Consider the following 21,076-nt stretch of genomic DNA (forward strand, 5'->3'; position numbering starts at 1 on the left):
GGGTCTGGCTGTTTTTGCGGTTTGTTGTTGTAGAGGGGGGGGGGGGGGGATTTTGGAGATGTTACAATGGTGAAGGCGGCATGATTTTCTTTAAAGTTCAAGTACACCCAAACTGATATTTGAGTTTTATATGGCTTCTGGAAAATTGAATCACATACTGGCTTCGTGTTGCTCTCAGGGACTCCAGAGGGTTATTCCCACCAGGGTACCCACAGTAGAATCCCCATTGGGTGCCTGTGTCTGTATGTACCCCCATAACTGACTATTCTGACATAACAGGACAAGTGGCCACATAAACTCCTATTTTTTTTATAATTCTTCCATGCATCTGTTAGAGCCACGGTGACACAATACACAGCCAGAGTTTTTTTAGAGACAAGAGATAGTTTGTCTAAAATGACACTTATGTCATTGCAATATGTGGTCAGTTTTGAATCGTGCTTGGCAGAGTTCTTCTTTAATCCTGCAGTGAATGTTAATCATAATTATTCATACAGAGAATTCCATGCATCTCATTAAATCATACGGCTGTAAAGTCCAAGTGATATATATGAGACAGAGCTGGTGTAAAGCAGACAGCGATTAAATGCTCCAATAGAGCTCCAAATTTACCTTCATTTTGTCTATAGACTTTCCTCTGCTCTCCAACATATTAAAATTCTTTCACCAATCATTCCATTTCGGCCCAAATGTTATTTTTTTCCAGGATAAAAACAAAACTGTGCATTGCTCATTTAAAAAAAAACATCAGGTTTCATTATAAAGATCGGATAAAAGGTGGTACGGTTAATGTTAGCCTATGCAATGTTAGTTTTAAACACTAGAGTGTGTTTTCAGTGAGCCCATTATTAAAACGTTCACCTTAACACAGAAATATTGTCTACGGACCACATGCATTCTCACTTGAATCTTGGTGAGCTTTGTGTATATCTTCCAGATCTGTGCAGTGATTCAGTGTGACACTTGTAGTTGTCTTTAATAAAGGCCGGTCACTGCTCCTCTCTCTTCTTGTGCAGGGTGACTGGTCTTGTCTCCGCCCCTACCTGTAGCTTTCTGCAGGCAGCTTGCGGTGGGTGGGGCCTGTTGGGTCCATCCCACAGCTCTGCTCGCTGATCAAGCTATGTTCAGTGCAGTCATGATGTTACTGACACTTTTCCAAGGTAATATTTTGGTTTGCAAAGGCATTTGGTGCACACAAAGTGGATTTATATCCTTCATGGCTATTATTATATAGGAATTATTTCAGTTAAAATATTGTGCCCAGAATTCCGCTTTAAAGTATATACAAGTCACTAAAATGTTATATAAACTGTAAGATGTTAAGTAATTTTAAATTTGCAAACATTTAAATTTTTACAGCTTTTATTAAAATAATCCCTGATGGTCCTGCAGTGAAAGTCCTTGTTTAGGCACTTCCTGTTATAGGGTGACAACTGTCTCCCAGTTGTGCTCCTGCTTTGTCACCATGTAGTACAGACAAGACAAATCACTGCTCACATTCTCATGCCAGTCTCCACTTTGGGTATGTAGCAGGTGCTGGTCTTGAGTCCGTGACCACTCTTTACTTCACTCCAAACAATCGACTGCAGATTGCTCCATTGGTAACGCTTTTATTGAAATTCACAGCTCATGATCACATATTAACCCCACTTCTTCTACTGTCCACTTCTAACACTCTTCACCCTTAGGACTCATTTACATGGATGGGTACACCCCTACGACATGCATACTCATGCAGAGACCTGCTCCCAGGAGGGACAGGTTCACTGTGTAATTGTGTGCAGCCACCTGAGAGGATGCGGATGCATGTGGCTACATGCAGAACCAAACCCGAACATCCATACAGGTCCCCCAGGTGCATGCAGTTGGATGCAGATAGTCTGAGGCAGACAGGCTTTTTGAAATAATAGACAACATAATGAACAGATAAGATAAAGGTTTTAGTGCAGAATAACACTTTTGGTAGTTAAATTGTACGTTTCATATATATCTGTACATCAGATCACAAAGAGAGACAATTGAAGAGGGACAGAGGGATTTGTCTCCATAAGAATGACAGTCCCTTCAAATGAAGGCCAGTTGAAAAGTAAAATTGCTCAGGCATGGTCCATCGATAGCACCACTGGGAAGTCAGTCCAGAGAAGTATTTTCTAAGCCCTGATTCACTTCTCTGCGATGTGAGTTTGAAAAGGTGTGTTTGGGGTGCACTGCCCAGTTATTTAAACAGGCTCCCTACCGCAGCTGAACTGCACTGAAAACATTTTTCTATGCAATATGGTGCAATACAATGGACATGCAATGGTTACGTGCATTGAGAAATGATGGCACCACATCACACCTGACACTGAAACATGTGATGCGGGATTGCATGTGAGTTTGCATGTGCTCTTGCATTGCATAGATCTGATCAGAGCCTAGAACAAAAGAAAAAAGACAAAACATGGCAATTGTTTATCATTTACAGTGCTTTAGCAAATTAAAGTAGTATAAAACTCTCTCTGCTCAGCTTCCCTGAACTTCCTGCCCTGGAGAAAATCACAAGGGGCAGTACCACCTCCAGCAGCCATCCATCTACTAGCTTGGAGAAGGGAGGAAACAGGAGGGAGGAGCAAGGAGAAGGGGATTGGCTTTCTGTCCCTGTGTATTTGTGGAGACATGCACAGCTTACTATCACACACAAGAGTGGCTCCATAGGCCCCTGCAAGGGAAAGGAGCCCCCCTAAAACAGGATATTAGAGCCAGTGCTCAGGGGACCAGCTGATTCTGCAGGAAACTAAAACTTTTAAACATCAAGAAGCAGCATCCATTGCAAGTGCTTGGTTCAGCATTTGAAAACCTTTTGATGTTATTATCACTTTAACTGTCACCTAATTAGGGTGTACATTTAGATGTTCCTCATACCCAACTGGTGTATGCATACATCATGGCAATCTGCACCAATGTCATTTGGCCAATCAGACGTGGCCCTCGCTAACTATGGTAAAATTAAGTGCAATCTACCAGTGTTTTTTTTTTTTTCTGAATTGCCTTACATGCTGGGAATAAAAGATGGGTCACAGTGCATTGTGCATACTTATAGAATTTTCATAGAAAGATTACACATTTTGAGGATTATAACCCTGGTGACATCTTTGGGTTAATGCAAAGCTCTGTTTTTTTTAGCGTGGCGTGTTGTATATTCTTCACTAGCCACAGAAGATATCATCTGTGATCAAAGACACTTGCGCGGTTCCCCCTGCTTCCTCTGTACTTCTGAGCTGGTGACCTGGAGACTATGCTACTGGCCTCGCCGCCACCCATTGCGTGGTTGCTGGGAGACATGGCGCTGCATGTGTGTCAACTTTCTTTCATGATTCACAAAATGTCTGAGCATAACAGGGAGCTTTAGTCCCACAGAAAAAGCTTCTTGTGTGTTTTTAAACAAGTGTCTTGGCCTGAGATAGTGTTGGGGCTCCAGGCTATAAATTATTTATTTTCTTCACTTTTCCTTATTTGACGTCTCTCCTTCCATGTCGACGTCTCCTGTTGTTACCCATAGAGATAAACGTGCTGTGTTCAGAGAAATGTACTTTTGTATAAGTATGGGATATATGCGAACACCATTAGTGTCTCTGATACATAAAGTAGACTGCGGATTTACTGGTCTTTTAATGCACCATCACAAAATTGTATATGTCTTATATGGAGCAATTATATTTTATGGGAATAAAATCTCAGAGCTGAAATCTGATATGGGGTAAAAGCGCTGAGTCGCATAGAAGGACTATTACTGCCTCTCATCCTGTACACTAAGTTTGCAAGCCGTACGATAAAAGCCCTCATTTTCTGCAGATCATCTTGTATCATTTATTCATGTTAAAATCGGAAATGTTCATGTTTTTTTCTGATTTCATCTGACAAGTAGAGCAAACTCTGTAGACCTCCAATAAAATATTCTGCATTTGTTTGGCTCAAAGAGGATCTGAACTCTGGAAGCTGTGCCCCCCAAAAAAACAGACAGAAGCCAAAGTACTAGTTACCACTATTGCCTGTGGTTTCCCTGCTGCTGAACTTTCCCTATTACTGACTTGAGTTTTGAAAGATTGCCTAAAGGTGGACAGAGTAGAAGATAGGTGGACAAATTGGGGTATGAAGTTCCAGAGGATGGCAGAGTTTTTGAAGATGTCCCGGAGGTGAGCATGGGGGGAGGTGAAAAGGGAGCTAGGGTGCAGGAGGACTTGAGAGAAGCAGAGAGGGAGTTTAGGGTGGTATTAGGTGGGGGTGTGGACCGCACCCGGGTGGAACCCGCCAGGGGGTGAGACTAGTGTACCCCCAAGCCCAACGTCAGGCAGATTACGGGAAACCTCAAGGTCCTGTTTCTACTCATATGCAGTCATATATAACAGAATCCTGTTATAACAGAATCCTGGACTGTGACACTGGCGTCAGATTGGAGGACTGGCTGATTGACAGCTGGCTCTGTCTATCTAGAGGCAGAGCCAGCTGTGCCCGCCCCCTCCCCTGTCCGTTTCTCCAGTCAGCGCTGGGGGATCGGAGAGGGGAGGGTGGAATCCCTGCGGGGAGCGGTGACTGACAGTCACCGCTCTCTGCAGGGAGATAATCGGGAAGGGAGCAGATCGGTGGTATGTGTTCGGCCACTTGCCATAGAATAGAGCCGCTATAATCGAACAAGGGTTCGTGGCAGAAATGAAAATTTACTACTGAAAATCTACTAGTATATGGCCACCTTTATTTTCCATGCTATTTTCCTTTTATTTTATTTACACCGCAATAGGGTCTCTTTAAGTGAAATGGCTACCATCAGAACCCATATATGACAGGTTGACAATGCAGGACCACAATTGGGAGACAGGGTCAGAGTGTTGTCACCCTATAACAGAAACTCCATAAGCAAGGCTGCATGGCATTTCTCAGTGTGGGTTTCCTGATAGTGACAACAGTGGACCATGCCTGTGTAATGTGTGTTGATATTACCACCATCAGAGCCCATGGGACAGAGCGACAACATAGGAACACAATTGACAGTCACGGTCAGAGCGTTGTCCCCCTATAACAAACAGTTCCTGAGCAAGGACCTTTGTGGAGGGATCACCAGGCATCATTTTAAAGAAAGATGCAAATTAAAAATGACAATTATGTGTTAATGAGATATTACTGATTGGGTTTGTACAATAATTATTTTATTGCATAGAATTTGGGGGATTTTTTCGGCAATTTTTCATGTTTTTAATTTTTTTTTTAACCGGAGGTTCAGCAAAGTTAAAGCTACAATAAACATTTTGTAGAGAGACCCGTTGTAGTATTTCTGGAGATGCCTGAACAAAAGGCATTGGACTGTGTGATATTAATCCTGAACACACAACAAAACAAACAGATGGGAGGACAAAATGTCTTTGCATGTATCAGAAGCGATCTTCACACAAAGGGACATTTATCAGGGGTGGCTGCACCTCTTCCGAGGAAAGAAGCGAGCCCTTGAGTCCAGCAGCAGATGATGATCTTATCAACAAAACCCTCTCTAGTCATATCATCAGCTGCCTCTTGCCAAGTCCCTGGCATTTCTGTATCATGTGCATTTGTGCGAGGAAAGCCAGGCCGGCTGGCAGTGACAGGGGGATAGAGATATAAAAGGGGACACATTGAGGGAGAAAAAGGGAGGCACGAGGTTCAGATGAGCAAAGTTAACTAGACCGAGGTTTTTAGTAAACACCTGACTGTGCCGACAGCGCTAGCGTACCTGGCGTGCTTTCATTGCGGGCTGCGGACAGCTCGGGGGATGTGAATTGAAATCATATGGAAAGCATTAGATAAGACTAATTATTCTCAAGACAATTTATTATAATGTCTGTAGATGCTACAATTATACGCCATGGCCATAAACCAGTCAGGTGCCAAGTGTATACCTCCCAACTTTCTGGGAAAGAGGGACACATAAATTCCTGTTCACACCTAAGCGTTTTGTCGCTTATAGGCAAGTGCGACAAAGCGCTCAATACAAGGAATCCCTTTGCTTCTCTTGAGCATGACAAAACATTTAAGACTAGGAATTCCATTCATTTCTATGGCCCCTGTTCACACCTGAGCATTTTGTCACCAGCAGGGTCCTTCTTGGGGTGATTTGGTGCCCGGCGGCGACTGGTTGCAGGTGCGCGCATATGTGCGTGCATGACGTGTGCGCACGTGAGGTTGCCATGGACTGTTAGTCACCTCAGGTGCTGATCATTGCCAGGGAGGAACTTGCGAGCACACCTTCTCTCCTAGCCCTCCCATTGGTTCCCATGGACTTGTTGCTTCCCCGTTGCCCAGACAACTGGGGCGTTTCTGGTCCCTGCTGGGTTTAAATTCCAGCCAGAGCCAAGACTTGTTGCTGAGTTATTCTGCGGTATCATACATAATAGTTGCTGCCTGCCTCGACCCGGACTATACTCTCACAATGCATTTTGGATTCTCCTATTTTGTACCTCAGCCTGGACTCTTCTTCTGGTATTGTTCCCTGCTATTGGGTTCCACTCCAGCAAACAGGGAGACTCCATTCCATCCCTAACAACTGTAACCTCTTAAAATGTTTTTAAAAGACGTCCCTATATTATGCGTTATACCAATTTCTTAGTACCCCCTCTGTCACCTGTAGCGAATGTCTGGGCTTCCTTTGTCTCCTACGCATCATTAATGAAACATGACAACGATGTTGCCTCTGCCAGTTGCATACGGCCCAAGATTACAATTATCCAAAGTATATTTCTCCCTCCGTTCTCTAATCTTCACAATATATGTGCTTGTCTGCTGGATAAGTTCACACATCGGATAAGGTCACACTTCCATTTAGTGACAACTTCCAACAACACGAAGGAGCATGGCTAGATTTATTTAAGTCAGCCGGGATAAGATCGCTGTTTGGCTAGCCTGATTTATCAGGGTTTGACCGGAGTACTTGAGCAGAAAATGTCATATTTCAACTTTATGTTCCCGGGGATACTTCAGTGTGCTTCATGTTGGAGACACACCGGCATGGCGGTAGTAAAATTGAAAAAAAGGCTTTCCAATAAGTCAGTCTAACTCCGCCAAATGAGAGTAATCATATATTTTCTTAAACTACTGTACATTGTTTCAAGAGCAATAGAGGAGGCATAAACACGCTGCTTTATCTCATCTGAAGATGCAACATTTGCTTTAGATGAAATGCAGCCTGTTTTGTCTCGTTTTTTTTTTGTTTGTTGTTGGCTTTTAGTGACGTGAGAAATCACATTGCATTAATCAGTCCTCCTCCTGCCTTTGAGGATTCACCAAATTTCCAATTTACTTGCATACTTGCATAGATGTTGTGTCATTACAGTAAAAGGGCTGCTTTATGACAAACAGAAGGTCACATGCAGTGCAGAAATATATCGATATGATGGTTTCTATGAACAGAATGAACGCACACTATGGGCATTAAATTGCAGCCCTATTAGGTTTTAGATTTACATTGCCAACTTGTAATTTGCATTACAGTTAGAAAATGTATGTAGGTCGTGTGACCTATCAACTGTCAGCTGTAACTGGCCATATGCTATAAGCAGCAATTAAATAATGTAAAACACTTTTATATGAAACAAAAGCTGATATGTAGCTTTGCAATCTTTGCTTTTATAGATGATCAGATTTAATATTTAGGCCGGCTCGTACATAATCAATAACTCCTAATATGATGTGATCTGCCAGATGCAGTCACTATCGGCAAGTGCTGAAGCTTTGCCTGTCAAGTGGCTCAGCGAGTCAGGAACTCTTGCAGGAATGTGCACCTTGTATCAGCGGCTTCTCATTTTCTTAAAGTGACAGAGCATCCATGCGAGGTCTGCTTTGTAAATGTGCTCCTCACCCCCCACTAAAATGCAGAATAAAACACCTGTGGAAGAAAAAAGCTATAAATTATATTCACCTTTCCTCCAGTTTCCTTGGTGCAGGGGGTGACATCATCATGGTGCCAATGAGATCCTGGGGAATGGTGAGTATTTAAAGGCTTGCAAGAAGACACTGCAGCATGGCATAGGATCAATTAGAGCTAATCAGCAGTCTTAGCCCCAGATCTCACTGGAAGGAGGATAAGGTCACCTTCACCCAGGTGCAATAGGTGGAAGCTGGCGGGAAGGTGAGTTAGGGGAATCGTATTTTTCCCCAACGGGTGTTTTTTTTTTTACACTTTTAATCAGCATTTTATCAAGGGGAGGGGCAAACGTAAAAGTAGCCATTACATTTTAAGTGCAAGGTCCACTTTAAGGTAAGGTTGCCATCTGTTCTGGGAAGAAATACCCTAATAAAAACATTGGCAACAAGTTCCAGTCAGGCCATTAAAATACTGACCAGGTTGCCAGAAGGCATGATGTGTTTGGCAATATTTAACTGAGTCTCTGTGATTGTCCCGGAGGCAGAAGTTCTTCAAGAAGTGGTGCACTTGGCAGGCATTTAAATAGAGATGGATTAAGAACAAAATTGCCGGATAGGTAACGTAAGGTAAGATAGGTAACATAGTGGTTATGCTGCAGGAGGGGATCTTTTTATGTGAGGTCAGTGATATTTATTTTATAAGTAGGACAGCAATAAAAACACAATCAAGGTGTCTCGTATCTCTAAAATAGCTACTTCCTCATGAAGGTGTAGGAGGACACTTTAAGAAATGAAAAGGTCATTGAGATGTCAGGAGATGCCACTCTTCATCTCTTACAGTGTCTTCCTGCACCTTCCTGAAGAAGTGGCCATTTTGGAGTCATGAAACACATTGATGGTGTTTTTAATGCTGTACCTTTTATACAATAAAAATAGTTGACCTCACACAAAAAGATCTCCTTGTTCATCTACCACACTTGGGCACCTCTGCTTCCTTTAATTTTGAGGGGTTTACTGCTTCATTCCTCAGGTTTCTACGTGCCTCAGAAGTGATCTGGCTCTGGATATGGAATGCCAGTGCAGATTCAGTCAACTCTGTTTAAAATAGCAATTTAATGCAAACTGTAAACATTACATTTATTCCACAGTACAGTGCACAGGCCTTCATTAGACCAGTGCATAAAGGCTATTGCTCCATTGGTTTAGGCAAACTATGCTATTGTACACCACTATTACTAGTGTTGTTTTCATGTCAGAGCGGACTTTGTGTCCTAGTTCCGCCCCGGTAACAGTGATTCTTTATGATCGAGGTACTTTTTTTTCTCTCTTTTTGCCTTTTTTTTTTATAAGAGCTATCATAAGTGTTTGATTAATCGCTGGCTGTAAAGTATGCAACATCAACATAATAAGATAAGCAGGCTGCAATACCAGCAGAGCTATCTTTGACCGCTAATTAATTAGTTTAGTGGATACTTCTCATCTGTTTTCTGCAAAGATTTTTCAGTCTCGAACTGTAAGCATCTTCAGCTGCAAAATATATTACTCCTACAAAATGTATGAAGAACAGTTCAAAGAGCTGGTGTTGTTGACCTCTCCCCCTGACAATGCTAGCTGCCTGGCTACATAATAAGCTAATATGACATTTTTCCAACTGTCATTTGCTTTAATTTACAACCTGCTTGCTCTGTGGCTGTTGTACAGATGTAGTTAAAGCTAATATCTTTTATCATATTAATATATAATTTTGTTTTTAAAGGAAGAAAGTGCACTAGCTTTACTTTGGGGTTTTCTCTTAAGTGTGTAGCCTTACTCCGTTGTCCTTAATTTATTATGGAAATGCCCTCTCTTAACTGTGCTTGAGGTAGTATTTCCTATTGAGATCGGTCACCCCAGCCCAGTGGTGTCTCAAGGGGGATGCAGGGGGTGCAGACCACGCCGGGTGACACTAAAATGACTGACAGTCAAAGTAAGACACTCGGTCATGGACCAATAGCCCAACAGCTGCACGAGAGAGGAGGGGACCCAGTAGCATGCCTTATGCTGCCAGATGAGCATCCCCTCCTCTCTTTGCCGGCATCCATGGCCGCTAGAAGTGAAGTGCATATGACGTCATTTGGCGCATGTGTAATGATGTTGCGTGAGTGACAGCTGGCTCTGCCTATCTAGAGGCAGAGCCAGTTGTACCCGCCCCTCCCCCGTCCATGCCGCCAGTCAGTGATGGAGGATCGGAGCGGGAAGGGGGGAATACAGCCACTCCCCTGTCACGGCAGAGAGCTGTGACAGGATCGAGAAGTGAGCGAACGCCGGTATGTGTTCACTCACTTCCCGATCTACTGAGCCGACCTATGACAGTCTCATTGTCACAGGTTGGCTAGAACTATGAGGTGAGTGAAAAGCACTCACTGTCATAGTTCTCCTTTAATTTTATCTGAGATTATTTTGTACTATTATGGAAATTATAATCAAACCAGCTGATGCAATATGTAAATAACCGGTATTGTATACCAATTAATGCATAAGATATCATAACTCCATCTCACAATATAGCCAATGTTTTTATATGGTTTAGAAACCCGGTAAAGTCTCCATTGTTTGAGAGGATCTAACCGAATTTTCAGGTTTTTTAGCTCAGAGACACTTTATCGAAAGCAGCTTGTTTATTTTGCCATATGTTCCCGCTCTTTAAATTTACTTTGGTATTTGTGTATCTGCTGCCTATCTGCTCCAAAGTTTGTAGTTCTTAATCCATTTAAAGAGAGGCCGCTTGTAAATCCACAGGTAGAGATAAGGAGTCACTGTTTGATGGAGTCTGAACCCTTTTCAAATGAAAAATGTCAGTGACAGAAGAGAAAACTGAATTATATTTTATAAAGGTTTTCAAAGATTTTCACGATTCTGCTCCTATCAGATAAATATGTCATGTCCACAGACCTTGTTGGTTTTTTATACCTAAAAGAATCAGTCTGAATCTTACAGATGTATGGGAGAGTGTTTTTTTTTTCTATAGAAGTTTGAAACTTGAATATAGAGAGAAGGAAGTCAAAAAAAGATTCATTTTCAGGCTTTATTTATTATCTACTCTTTCCCAGCATTTTTCTTGGAGTAGTCCATGATCACAAAAAATATGTTCAGGATAAGTTAGTCCTCTGAAGTGAGAATGAAAGAGAAATCTGGTCTTTTATTAGAAATCCTGGGGACCCGTTCTATCTTTTTAGAAACAAGTAAAAATGTAACAATGAAAATTTTTTTGTAGACTTAAATACTATTAAAAGATAATTGCTTTAGCTTTGGAAAATTATGGCTGGGAATTATTTTTTGATATTAAAGTGTATGTCAGAGAGAAGGAAATTTTCCCATGTTTTATCCCTGTAAACACCCTGCAAGCACAGCAAAATACCTGTTGATCTGCCAGAAATCCAGTGACTCTGCTGCACTGAAATCCCAAACATCTTTGCCAACTATGGACATTCTGTATTGCTGGACCACAGAACACTGATTATCCCTTTACCGATCTCTGTTCCTTCCCACATGCATACATTACTTTCATTCCCAGGGAAATATTGCTGCTGTCTCGACTTCCAAGAACCAGCCCACATTCTGTGTGAGAGAAAGGGCTCTTGTGAGATGTAATTCTGGGGGTCATGCCTATGTAAAGAGAAACTGACCTCCAAGCAGCTGCCCCTACGAGAATTTTACAATCCTGGTGATGTCACAGGAGGTAATGAAAGCTATTTACATTTACAGGAATGAGATAAAAGAAAAAAATAATGCTAGGACATACTCAGAGGAGATGGTGGTTTGGTGGTAAATTTGAGTCATGTCTATGGAAATTCAATAAAATAAGGTCATTGTTAAGAAATGGTACTCGTTAAGAAACACTTGTCAACTCATTTAAACATGTCAACCCATGCAAACACTTTAGAGATAGTGACCCTGTGTCTACTTGAGGACTTACGCGGGAAAAGTGATAATTGCTGTCAACTAGAAGACTACACTGGCAATTTGCAGACACACTGCCTATGGCTCTGCTAAATGAGGATATTAGAGCAGAGTGTGCTAGCAGCCACCAGTGTACTGTGACTTCTGATGACACTAAGCAGTACTAGGAGGAAGTTCCCACCTCTGCTGTAATTGATGAGTTCCTGCAATGCTAGAATATGGGAAATGTGTCTGATAACATAGCCCTGCTGTAGTAAAGGGTGAGCAGCCATGGTGGAGGATGGATATGGAAGGCTGCATGGAGAAACCAGCCAGGGTCACCAGGAACTGAAAAAAGTGTTGAGTCCTTGGCACCAGTCAAAAACATTCTAGCGATCTGGTCTAATTTAGGTCAAATTCTGGTTCACGCTAATTGGTATTCTCATCTCTAATGGTGTCTTATTATCTCTCATGAGATCCCATCCAGGCGACTTGTTGACAGGAATTAAATCAGTCACAAAGGTTGAAAATATAAATATAATATAAGTGATTGTGCATTGCAGTCTTAGCAGAGTTTAGAATCACAGATGTGACTTCAGAGGGGTAAAGAGAAACCAAGGATCATTTTTTATTTAATCAGGTTGGATTTTCCTGGTCAGTCATGGCTGGTGATTGGGTGCATGGGCAAGTATGCTTTAAAGAGACACTAAACTCAGGAGTTAAAACATAAAAATACAAAAACGTATCTTATTTGTGTATCACTCGGTTGTAGATCCTCAAAACATCTCTGAATTAGTGCTGACACCAATTGTGTTTGTTGTAAAGTAGCCACTGTGCCAAGCTCACTCCTGTGGTTGACTACAATCTCAATACAAATGAGTAAACTAAACCTGAGATTTTAGTCCATCATGGGAGTAAGATTGGAGCGGAGCATTAAAAAAGCCATGGGGAACTAAAGTAGCCACCCTCCAGAAGGAAGGACAATGTCAGCACCAATTGAGAGATGATTTGAGGATCTACAGCTGAGTGATACATAAATTAACTACAATGTTTGTTAATAGTTAAGGTCCTTGAATGTATTTTTAAGATTTAACTCCTTAGTTTAATGTCACTTTAACTTGTCTGCATCAGTGTTAGTTTTGAAAGAAAATTTCAATTTGGTTTTAGGCATAGTCTTTTGACTAAAATGCCATTTTAGTTTTAGTCATATTTAAGTCATCTGAATTGTTTTAGTTTTAGTCGAATAAATATCATAAGATTTTAGTTGACTAAATCTACAGTAGATTTAGGCTGGGTTCACACCTGGAGGTACGGAATATGTGCGTTTGCCGCGCGTTTCGTGATGCACGTTTTTATCGTGCTTTGCGGTAAAAGAAACACACGACAATCGCGTGTTTCCGAGGGCTATCCGGCTGTATCCTAATGGATACGCGCGGCAAATACGCCCCAAAGAAGCTCCTGTATTTCTTTGGGCGTAGGGCGTTTTTCAGCGCGTTCCTACGCGCTGTAAAACGCCCAGGTGGGAACCATGTCCATAGGCAATTATTGGTTTTCACATGTTGAGTGTTTTTCAGCGCGTTCCTACGCGCTGTAAAACGCCCAGGTGTGAACCAGGCCTTAGTCAACTAAAATGTAGTGGGTTTAGTTGAAGAGTAATTTAAGAATTTCTCTAGAATTTCCAATCTCATTATATACTCCTGGATTCAACATCTGTTAGCCTGTTATTTCTTATGGTATTAAGGTTTGAACATGCAATACAGACACATATGTAACTGTTGTATATAACATGTCTTTATTTATCTTAAAATTAGATTAAATTAAGTCTTACAGAGAAGCAATAATATTGAGTATTTTCAACAAAGAATCAGTAATTAGATATGTATTGATTATAACAATTTTCACATGGCATTATTCATTCTTTTCAGCAGAAGTGCGACAGTAAAATATTAAAAACTATATTGACTATAATGCCATTGCACATATTACCTATTAGTGGGGTTGCCACCGGTTTGGTATTCACCTGGACAGTCCGGGTTTTGAATGTTGTGTCCAGGTTTCATGGCAGCTGAAACCCGGACACAAGATGTCAGGCAGACAGGGGCAACCAAAATTAAGATAGGGGCTACTGGCTCCCCACTGAAAATGGTCTTGATTGTGATATTTACATATGAAGACGCCGTGACTCATTCTCCCCCCAAAAATTAAGTGCATCGCTAAAGTGTTCTGGTTTCGATGGAAGAAAAGGTGGCAACCCTACCAACTAGCCGTCCATTCAGGATGGAACCGAAACTGGAAGTCCAAATCTCCTCTCCCTAACATTTTAGTCTAGTTTTAGTTAGTCGACTAAAAAATGTTAATATATTTTCATGATAGTTTTAGTCATCATAACTTTGTTTTTATTTTGTTTTACTTTAGTTTTAGTCACTGCAAAAGTGTTTGTTTGACGAAAACTATGATGAAAATTATGAGTCAATAAAATTACCACTGGTATGCATGTGCATCTATCTGCAACAAAATAAATACATCAGCATCAGATCTGCACTCAGGTCTACTGTTATCATAAATCTCTAACCAGCTTAGCACAATTTTGTGTATAACTGTAACTACTTGGAACCGTTACACTGCTTTTTCTGCTTTGCAGACTCTCTACCTGTATGACTCTATCTGATGTCTGATTTTATTTGTATAAACTATCTGCCTTTTCCACATTCCTTATCTGTCACTCATCCTGTAACATTCCGTTTTATGACTGGGAATTGTAGCACAGCAGTGTCTCTCTTCCTTCTACTTCCTCCGAAATGACACATTGACCTTGTGTGATCATGCTGTGACCTTGTAAGATGAAGATCACAGAGCTTGCTGCATTACTTCTGTGTGTTTGACTTCAGAATGCTGAGACAGTGCAGAGATTTAAATCTCAACACCGCAGGATTTGGAAGTTGCACTTTAAAAATAAACCGTCTGGCTCTCATAGAGATGGCGGCGGTAGCGGTTCACGCTGACAAATCTGTATCCTTATGGATAGGTGTGAGCTAGCTCTAATACGCTCTGTTCATCTTATATACATATGAGCATTGAGCTAATTAAATGACCAGGAGAATAATACAAGTGGCTTTATAGTAAAGATCTTTTGGCAAGCTGCCAATTACAGAAAAAAAAAAACATATGAGAACTGTTTTATCTGTAAATTTAAACAGTCAGTCTTGTGATCCAGGAATTCAGCCAGGTCTTCAATCTCCACTGTAGCAGTAGCAGCACTGTTTTGGTGAAGAACTGGCCCACAGCCTTCTGAATGGACATTAAAGGAGTAGGAGCACAGTGAACAGTCACCTTTCTGCTCACTCTGCTCTTAACCTTTTTTCCTTTTTTTGCATGTCATAATCTGCATTTTAGGCCTGAAAATTGCTTCAAACCCCCAAACATGATATATTTTCTGAAATCCATGACCCTGTAGAATAAAATGGTGGCAGCAAATTTTTATGTTGCACGATATTAGCGCAACTCCTTATCAAACCCCAAAGTTTGTGAAAAATGCACTTCGTGGAAGCGATCTGGTGACAGCTGAGGGTAAATAGAGTTGGGAGCAGGCTTAAACTGGCCCGATGCCAGTGACGTACACTATACGTAACTGGTCATGAAGGGGTTAATGTGTATTAAAACCCAAAAACATAAAATGTTATATATTTCAGCATATTGTTCCTCAGAGGTGGTGGCTGCATTAGCTTTTCCAGGCTTTCCTTTATTTCACATGGTGATTCTGCCAATAACACTTCCTTCTCTAGGGTGACAATAATCACTAACTACAATGTAAGCAGTTCCAGTGTTGTCATCTGAGGACAGAACAACCTTACCTCCCCCTCCCCCCTTTTTAATCTCCATTACATGGAGGCACAGTGATTTGTAGTTCACAGAAGATAAGTAAGAAAGCTTAACATTGTTTGAGAGTTTTGCTCAGTCCACAGGAAGTACAAGATTCCTCTACAGTAGGCTAGAGTAGAGTTTAAACCTATAGCCAGGAAAAAAAGAAGTAACTCCTCTTGCAGTGAGGCTGCCCCCAGACTGCAATGGTTAAGTTCTCCTTTATGTCTAGGAGAGCTGCGTAAAATACTTTTACTTACCTGACCCCCGCTCCCACAGGCTCCTAGACCAGCCAGCACCAGCAGCATATTCCCCCTGATACTCCTGCAGTTGGAGGCCCCTTGAAGTCATCACGTACAAAGCTAGGCCCAAAGACCTCTATTGTGTCTGGGTACACAGAGGCACAGTCCACAAGCCAAAGCATAGGAGAGATGGGGTGAGCGCCAACTGCCAGACCAGGGTTGCTGGAATCAGGTAAGTAAAACCCATGTGGGGGTAGTCTCACTGCACGGGAATTTTTTGTTTTTTTTATCCCTGGAGATAGGCTTTAAGCCACTTGTACTTGAAAGTCTATCCAAAGCTAACTTTTTTTAAAGTTTTGGATAGAGTAGGAATGTGTCGGAACCCATGTCAGGGTTTTCTTGCTGTCTGTGCATTGACTGGGAAGAGTCACCATCTTTCACCATCTTTATTTGCCCTGGTATTCATCTTCACTGAGACTGAAGAAGAGAAAAAATGTGTCACCTAGCCATACATAGAAGGGAAATCTGTACCAAAGACAACTGAGACAGGAAGTGATTTACTTTGCAAAGATCTCCTCTCCCCCCCATGATTTTCTTTAGTGTTTTTTTTTTATAAGCATGCCTATGAAGTTCACCTTTATATGATCATTTTAAGATGCCTATGGAAAAGTAGTCAGCCTTGTAGGCATGATCCAACTGCCCTTCAGCACCTGAGAGTGCAAAGAATTCTGTAAACAGGGATGTTTGACTTTTGCTTTTCTTTTTACCAAATGTCATGGTCCTTATATTCTCCTGTCCCCTTGCCTGCCTCCCATCCACCCTTCCTCCGTTAGTCTGCCCTGTTTACCTCCTTCCATCACTTCAGTGACTGCTGGTAGTTTAGAGTATAGACATACTTATGTATATAAGGTGAAGTCATTGGGGATTATTTACTAAATGCAATTGACTGTTCACTTTGCAAGGAAATTTGCACATAGCTTAGTAAATGAGGTAAAGCTCTGCTGATGTTCATCATCCAATTATGTGCAAGCAAAAACACTTTTTTTATTATTTTTCTTGCACATGATTGGGTACTTTTGGCAAAGTGAATTTTCACCACATTCATAAAGATAAAAGAACATTCCCTTTGCAAAACGAACAGCCTATTTGGCTTTATTAGTAAATCAACCCCATTATCTTTTATGCATACCAATAGCTAATAAACACATCATCTGGACCTCCCACGAATGCATAGTGTTATAAAAATAGCACAGATGTTCCTATTCATTATGTGCTATTGTGACATGCATACAATGCTATGCACATGAGAAGGATACAAAACATTATCAATATTATTACAAGATTTATATATTATTTCATTGCTTGTCATCTCTATGCAAATTTTAAATTCTCAAGATGACTTAAAACAATGCAATGTATAGGACTGCATAAAAATATACATTCTATCTACATACCATCTGTCTTGCCAGAATGATCATTCAAAGGCAGCTTGCTATACATAATAAAAAAGAAATGTATCTGTACCTAGTGTAAACCTTCGCAGTCCTTACCTTCCTCGTGGTCAGTTATTTGTTTCAGTGTCCTAAGTAGGAAAATCTAAAAAAATTTATCTTTTTACTTTTTTCTAAAGTATTGTTTTAGGTTACATATGCTTGGGATTGCTCAATTAAAGCCGGTATCAACATCCTAGGTTATTATATTACAAAACGGTGCAGATAACTGGGACTTTAAAGGTACCGGAATAGTCATATGACCATATACGCTGTTAAGACGTTAATATTTATTAGAGTTGCAATTCAAAAGATTGATATAATTGTTAGATATGATAGCCATGTAGTGTGTATAGTACAAAGAGCCTCATATAGCCCACCCAGATTACAAACATATATGTCACAATAATTCTGTTTGTACATATGATCAAAATCTCAACATGTGCTTGGGTGGAACTATTTTTCAATGCTTTATGTAGAATGTGTTCACTTCTTCAGTAGGTGGATATATTAATTTGTATATAGGTATTGAGAGCTAAAACCCGATTAATGCCCATGGTCCCCAATTCAAATCCTGGTCAGGATGTGAGATAGGGACCTTAGATTGTAAGCTCCTTGAGGGCAGGGACTGATGTGAATGCAACTATGTAAACCACTGTGTAAATTGTCAGCGCTATATAAATACCTGTAATAAAAGAATACATTTGCAGAGGAAATGTCCGGATTACATGGGGGTTCACAAGAGGTACAATTCAGATCTTTGTTAGTACTTTGGTACTGGTTCAGCGTTGAACTCATGAACTTGGAGAAAACATTCACATGATCTTATTGGAATTGGTGTCATATAATTATATTGTAAGAATCATCCATACCACATATCTCCTATAGAGTTTTAGCAAAGTTTGTCTCTAGATTTGGCCAAGATAGGTCCACTTTCTTACTCCTCCCCAATCCCTAGGCACAGGGTATTGTTTTTCTATAGAAGACAACTCTACAAACATGTTGGTCATACTGCAACCATTATTTCCATATTCCTTTACCAGAGATGCAAAAAAAACAATGTATTATATCATGTACATATATTTTTATTGTTCAACTAATGCAAAATGTTGCTCATGTCTTATAAAGGCAAAAGAGTAATCATGAACCCAAGACAGGCACTTAAAACTTGTTCATTACATGGAGTCACTGTAAAAGAATGCATGGGCGAGATGGTGATTGTTCCCCTGTTGACATGAACTGATAATCACTGGGATAATTAGACAAGAGAAGCCATGAAGTATAAACTTAGCCCTTCCAGATTATAAACTGAACAGAATCACACATGCAAGTTTGGACGTCTCGGCGATCAGATCACATTTGCTTACATGTAGCCGAGGAACAAGCAGACGAGAACAGAGATAATGCTGAGTTCTGAGTGATGTCAACCTTCATCTTATCACGTCTCTGCTCCTTTATTATGTGTATTAATTCATTCTGCTTTCAATGCTGCAACTAGAGGCCGTAGGTTTCCTAATCTTCACTGCTGTCTGCAAACGTACAATACAATCTCATTAACTTCCATTAACTTTGAAATAATAAATATGATATAGCAAATGGCTGCTAAACCCAAACAAAACAAACAAACCTGGGGATTATATCCCCTGTCAGGTTTTTGTTTGTTACAGCCTGTGTCTCTGACAGCAAAATTCACTCTCATTGTCACTGGGACTCAAAGTGAAGCAAAAATCCAAACTCCTTAGTTGTCATCAGAACAGAATAATGGAGATCCCTTCCAATAGGGGCAAGTGCTCTGGTGACAACTGTTGAAGACGGCATTTTTTTTAATTTGCAGAGATTTTCTCTCACTACCTAAATTTTTTTTTTTTGCCATCTGTGCCCACTGAGGTTTCCTTCACTTCCTGCTCTGTAGATACACAGAGCAGGAAGTGAAGGAAACTCTCCTCAGCACAGATGGCAAAAATAAATCTCACAGGGTTTTAACCCTTCTTTATTCTATTCACAATGAACAAATTAATGTTTTGGCTTTAGATATGCTTTAAAGCCCCTCTCTGGACTGCACACAAACAAATTCCCTTCCAGTGGGGTCTCCTCACACCGCAAGGGTTAAATGCTCAATAAGTAATAGTGGTAGAGGAAGCTGAAATACTTCCTTTATTCCTCACTCTTGCAGGCTTCCACCATATTGTGTGGCCGGTGCCCCCCAAAGCCTCTTCTTTTCGGCGCTCTGGCAGATAGTTGCAATTTTAGATGTTCAATGCAGGACCAGCTTTGCCTTCTCTTTGTTGTGCGATTAGCAAGATGGGGTAATAACTAGGTCTCAGGGTTCAGACTGCAATAGATGTTTTGTTCACTGATGAGTTGTTTATAAGCTGAATACTTCACAGAAGCAGTATTTGTAATTTATTGATAATGAGTGGTTGTAAATTACTAAATATATACTGTATGTATATTTACATCAGGCAGTATAATCAGCAACCTTGCCGCAACAAGAAGACCAAAGCATATTGTTTTCAATGAAACTCTATTGGAAAAATCCTCACCACAATCTTGCTTAGAGAGAAGAGAAGTATAACACAATCACAGTTCTGAATATATGGCTGACTCTAGATGTAGTCACATGTATCAGACCTGTGATTACTTCCTTAAGGTGACACTAAACACAGGAGTTAAACCTTAAAAATGCATTCAAGCACCCTAACTATTAACAGAAATGTTTTGTTAATAGTTAATCACTTTGTATCACTCGGCTGTAGATCCTCTAATCATCTCTGAATTGGTGCTGACACGGTCCTTCCTTCCGGAGGGTGGCTACTTTTGTTCCCCATGGTCCCTGTGTGTTGTAAAGTAGTCACCACTCCAAACTCACTCCCTTGATGGACTACAATCTCAATACAAATAAATAAATGTGAGCTTGTAGTCCATCATGGGAGCCAATATGTAGCAGTGGCTACTTTACAACACACACAGGGACCGTGGGGAACAAAAGTAGCCATCCTCCAGAAGGAAGGACAGTGTCAGCACCAATTTAGAGATGATTTCCAGCTGAGTGATGCAGAAATAAGTAATTGTTTTTGTTAATAGCTAAGGAACTTGAATGCATTTTTATGTTTTAACTCATGAGTTAAGTGTTTCTTTAATTAAAACACTTTACACATTACTTACATTATGCTGATCACATCTACATAAAATAAATATCTTAGAGACCCTTCATCAAGGCTTTTCTTTTTCGTATCATAATTTGGCGTATCTCTTGACTGTGACCCAATCAAATCTATATAAGGTAATTACGGCTAACTAATTACTTGGAAAATGAGGTTTTCATCTACGTAACAAAAATAAATCACCTCATTTTATTTTCATGCAAGTCTGCAGTCACTTATTTTGACAACTGTAAGTCATTTCAGATTGTGTCAGGCCTGTAATACAAACAGAGAGATGTGACCGTTGTCAAGAAAGAGTATTCAGCATCTCTTTTTCTGTGTCTGTAGGAGAGCTGGAAGCGTTCCAGAAGGATGGAGAGAGACGGATTCACAGCCGACAGCAGCTTCCAGTTGGAACAACGTGGGGGCCCTTTGCTGGCAAGATGGATTTTAACAATGATAACAACACTTTGGTATGTGGCTCTGATAAAACACTTTCTACTTGGCTGAATTTTGTACAGCGTGAATGCCAAAATGCAAAAAAACAATGTGTATATATATA

General features: G+C 40.6%; 1 protein-coding gene across 2 annotated transcripts in view; it reads left to right on the forward strand.

Annotated features, from left to right (window-relative positions):
• Positions 1-21,076, forward strand: part of ZFPM2 (zinc finger protein, FOG family member 2) — a 341,648-nt gene that overhangs the window by 131,023 nt on the left and 189,549 nt on the right. For both annotated transcript variants that reach the window (XM_018570969.1, XM_018570976.1), the window contains exon 4: positions 20,863-20,987. In XM_018570969.1, the coding sequence (XP_018426471.1) occupies positions 20,863-20,987 (125 nt within the window). The remainder of the gene's footprint in view (positions 1-20,862; positions 20,988-21,076) is intronic.

The sequence above is a fragment of the Nanorana parkeri genome, unplaced genomic scaffold, assembly GCF_000935625.1.
Source record: "Nanorana parkeri isolate BGI_ZX_2015 unplaced genomic scaffold, ASM93562v1 scaffold39, whole genome shotgun sequence".
Lineage (NCBI taxonomy): Eukaryota > Metazoa > Chordata > Amphibia > Anura > Dicroglossidae > Nanorana > Nanorana parkeri.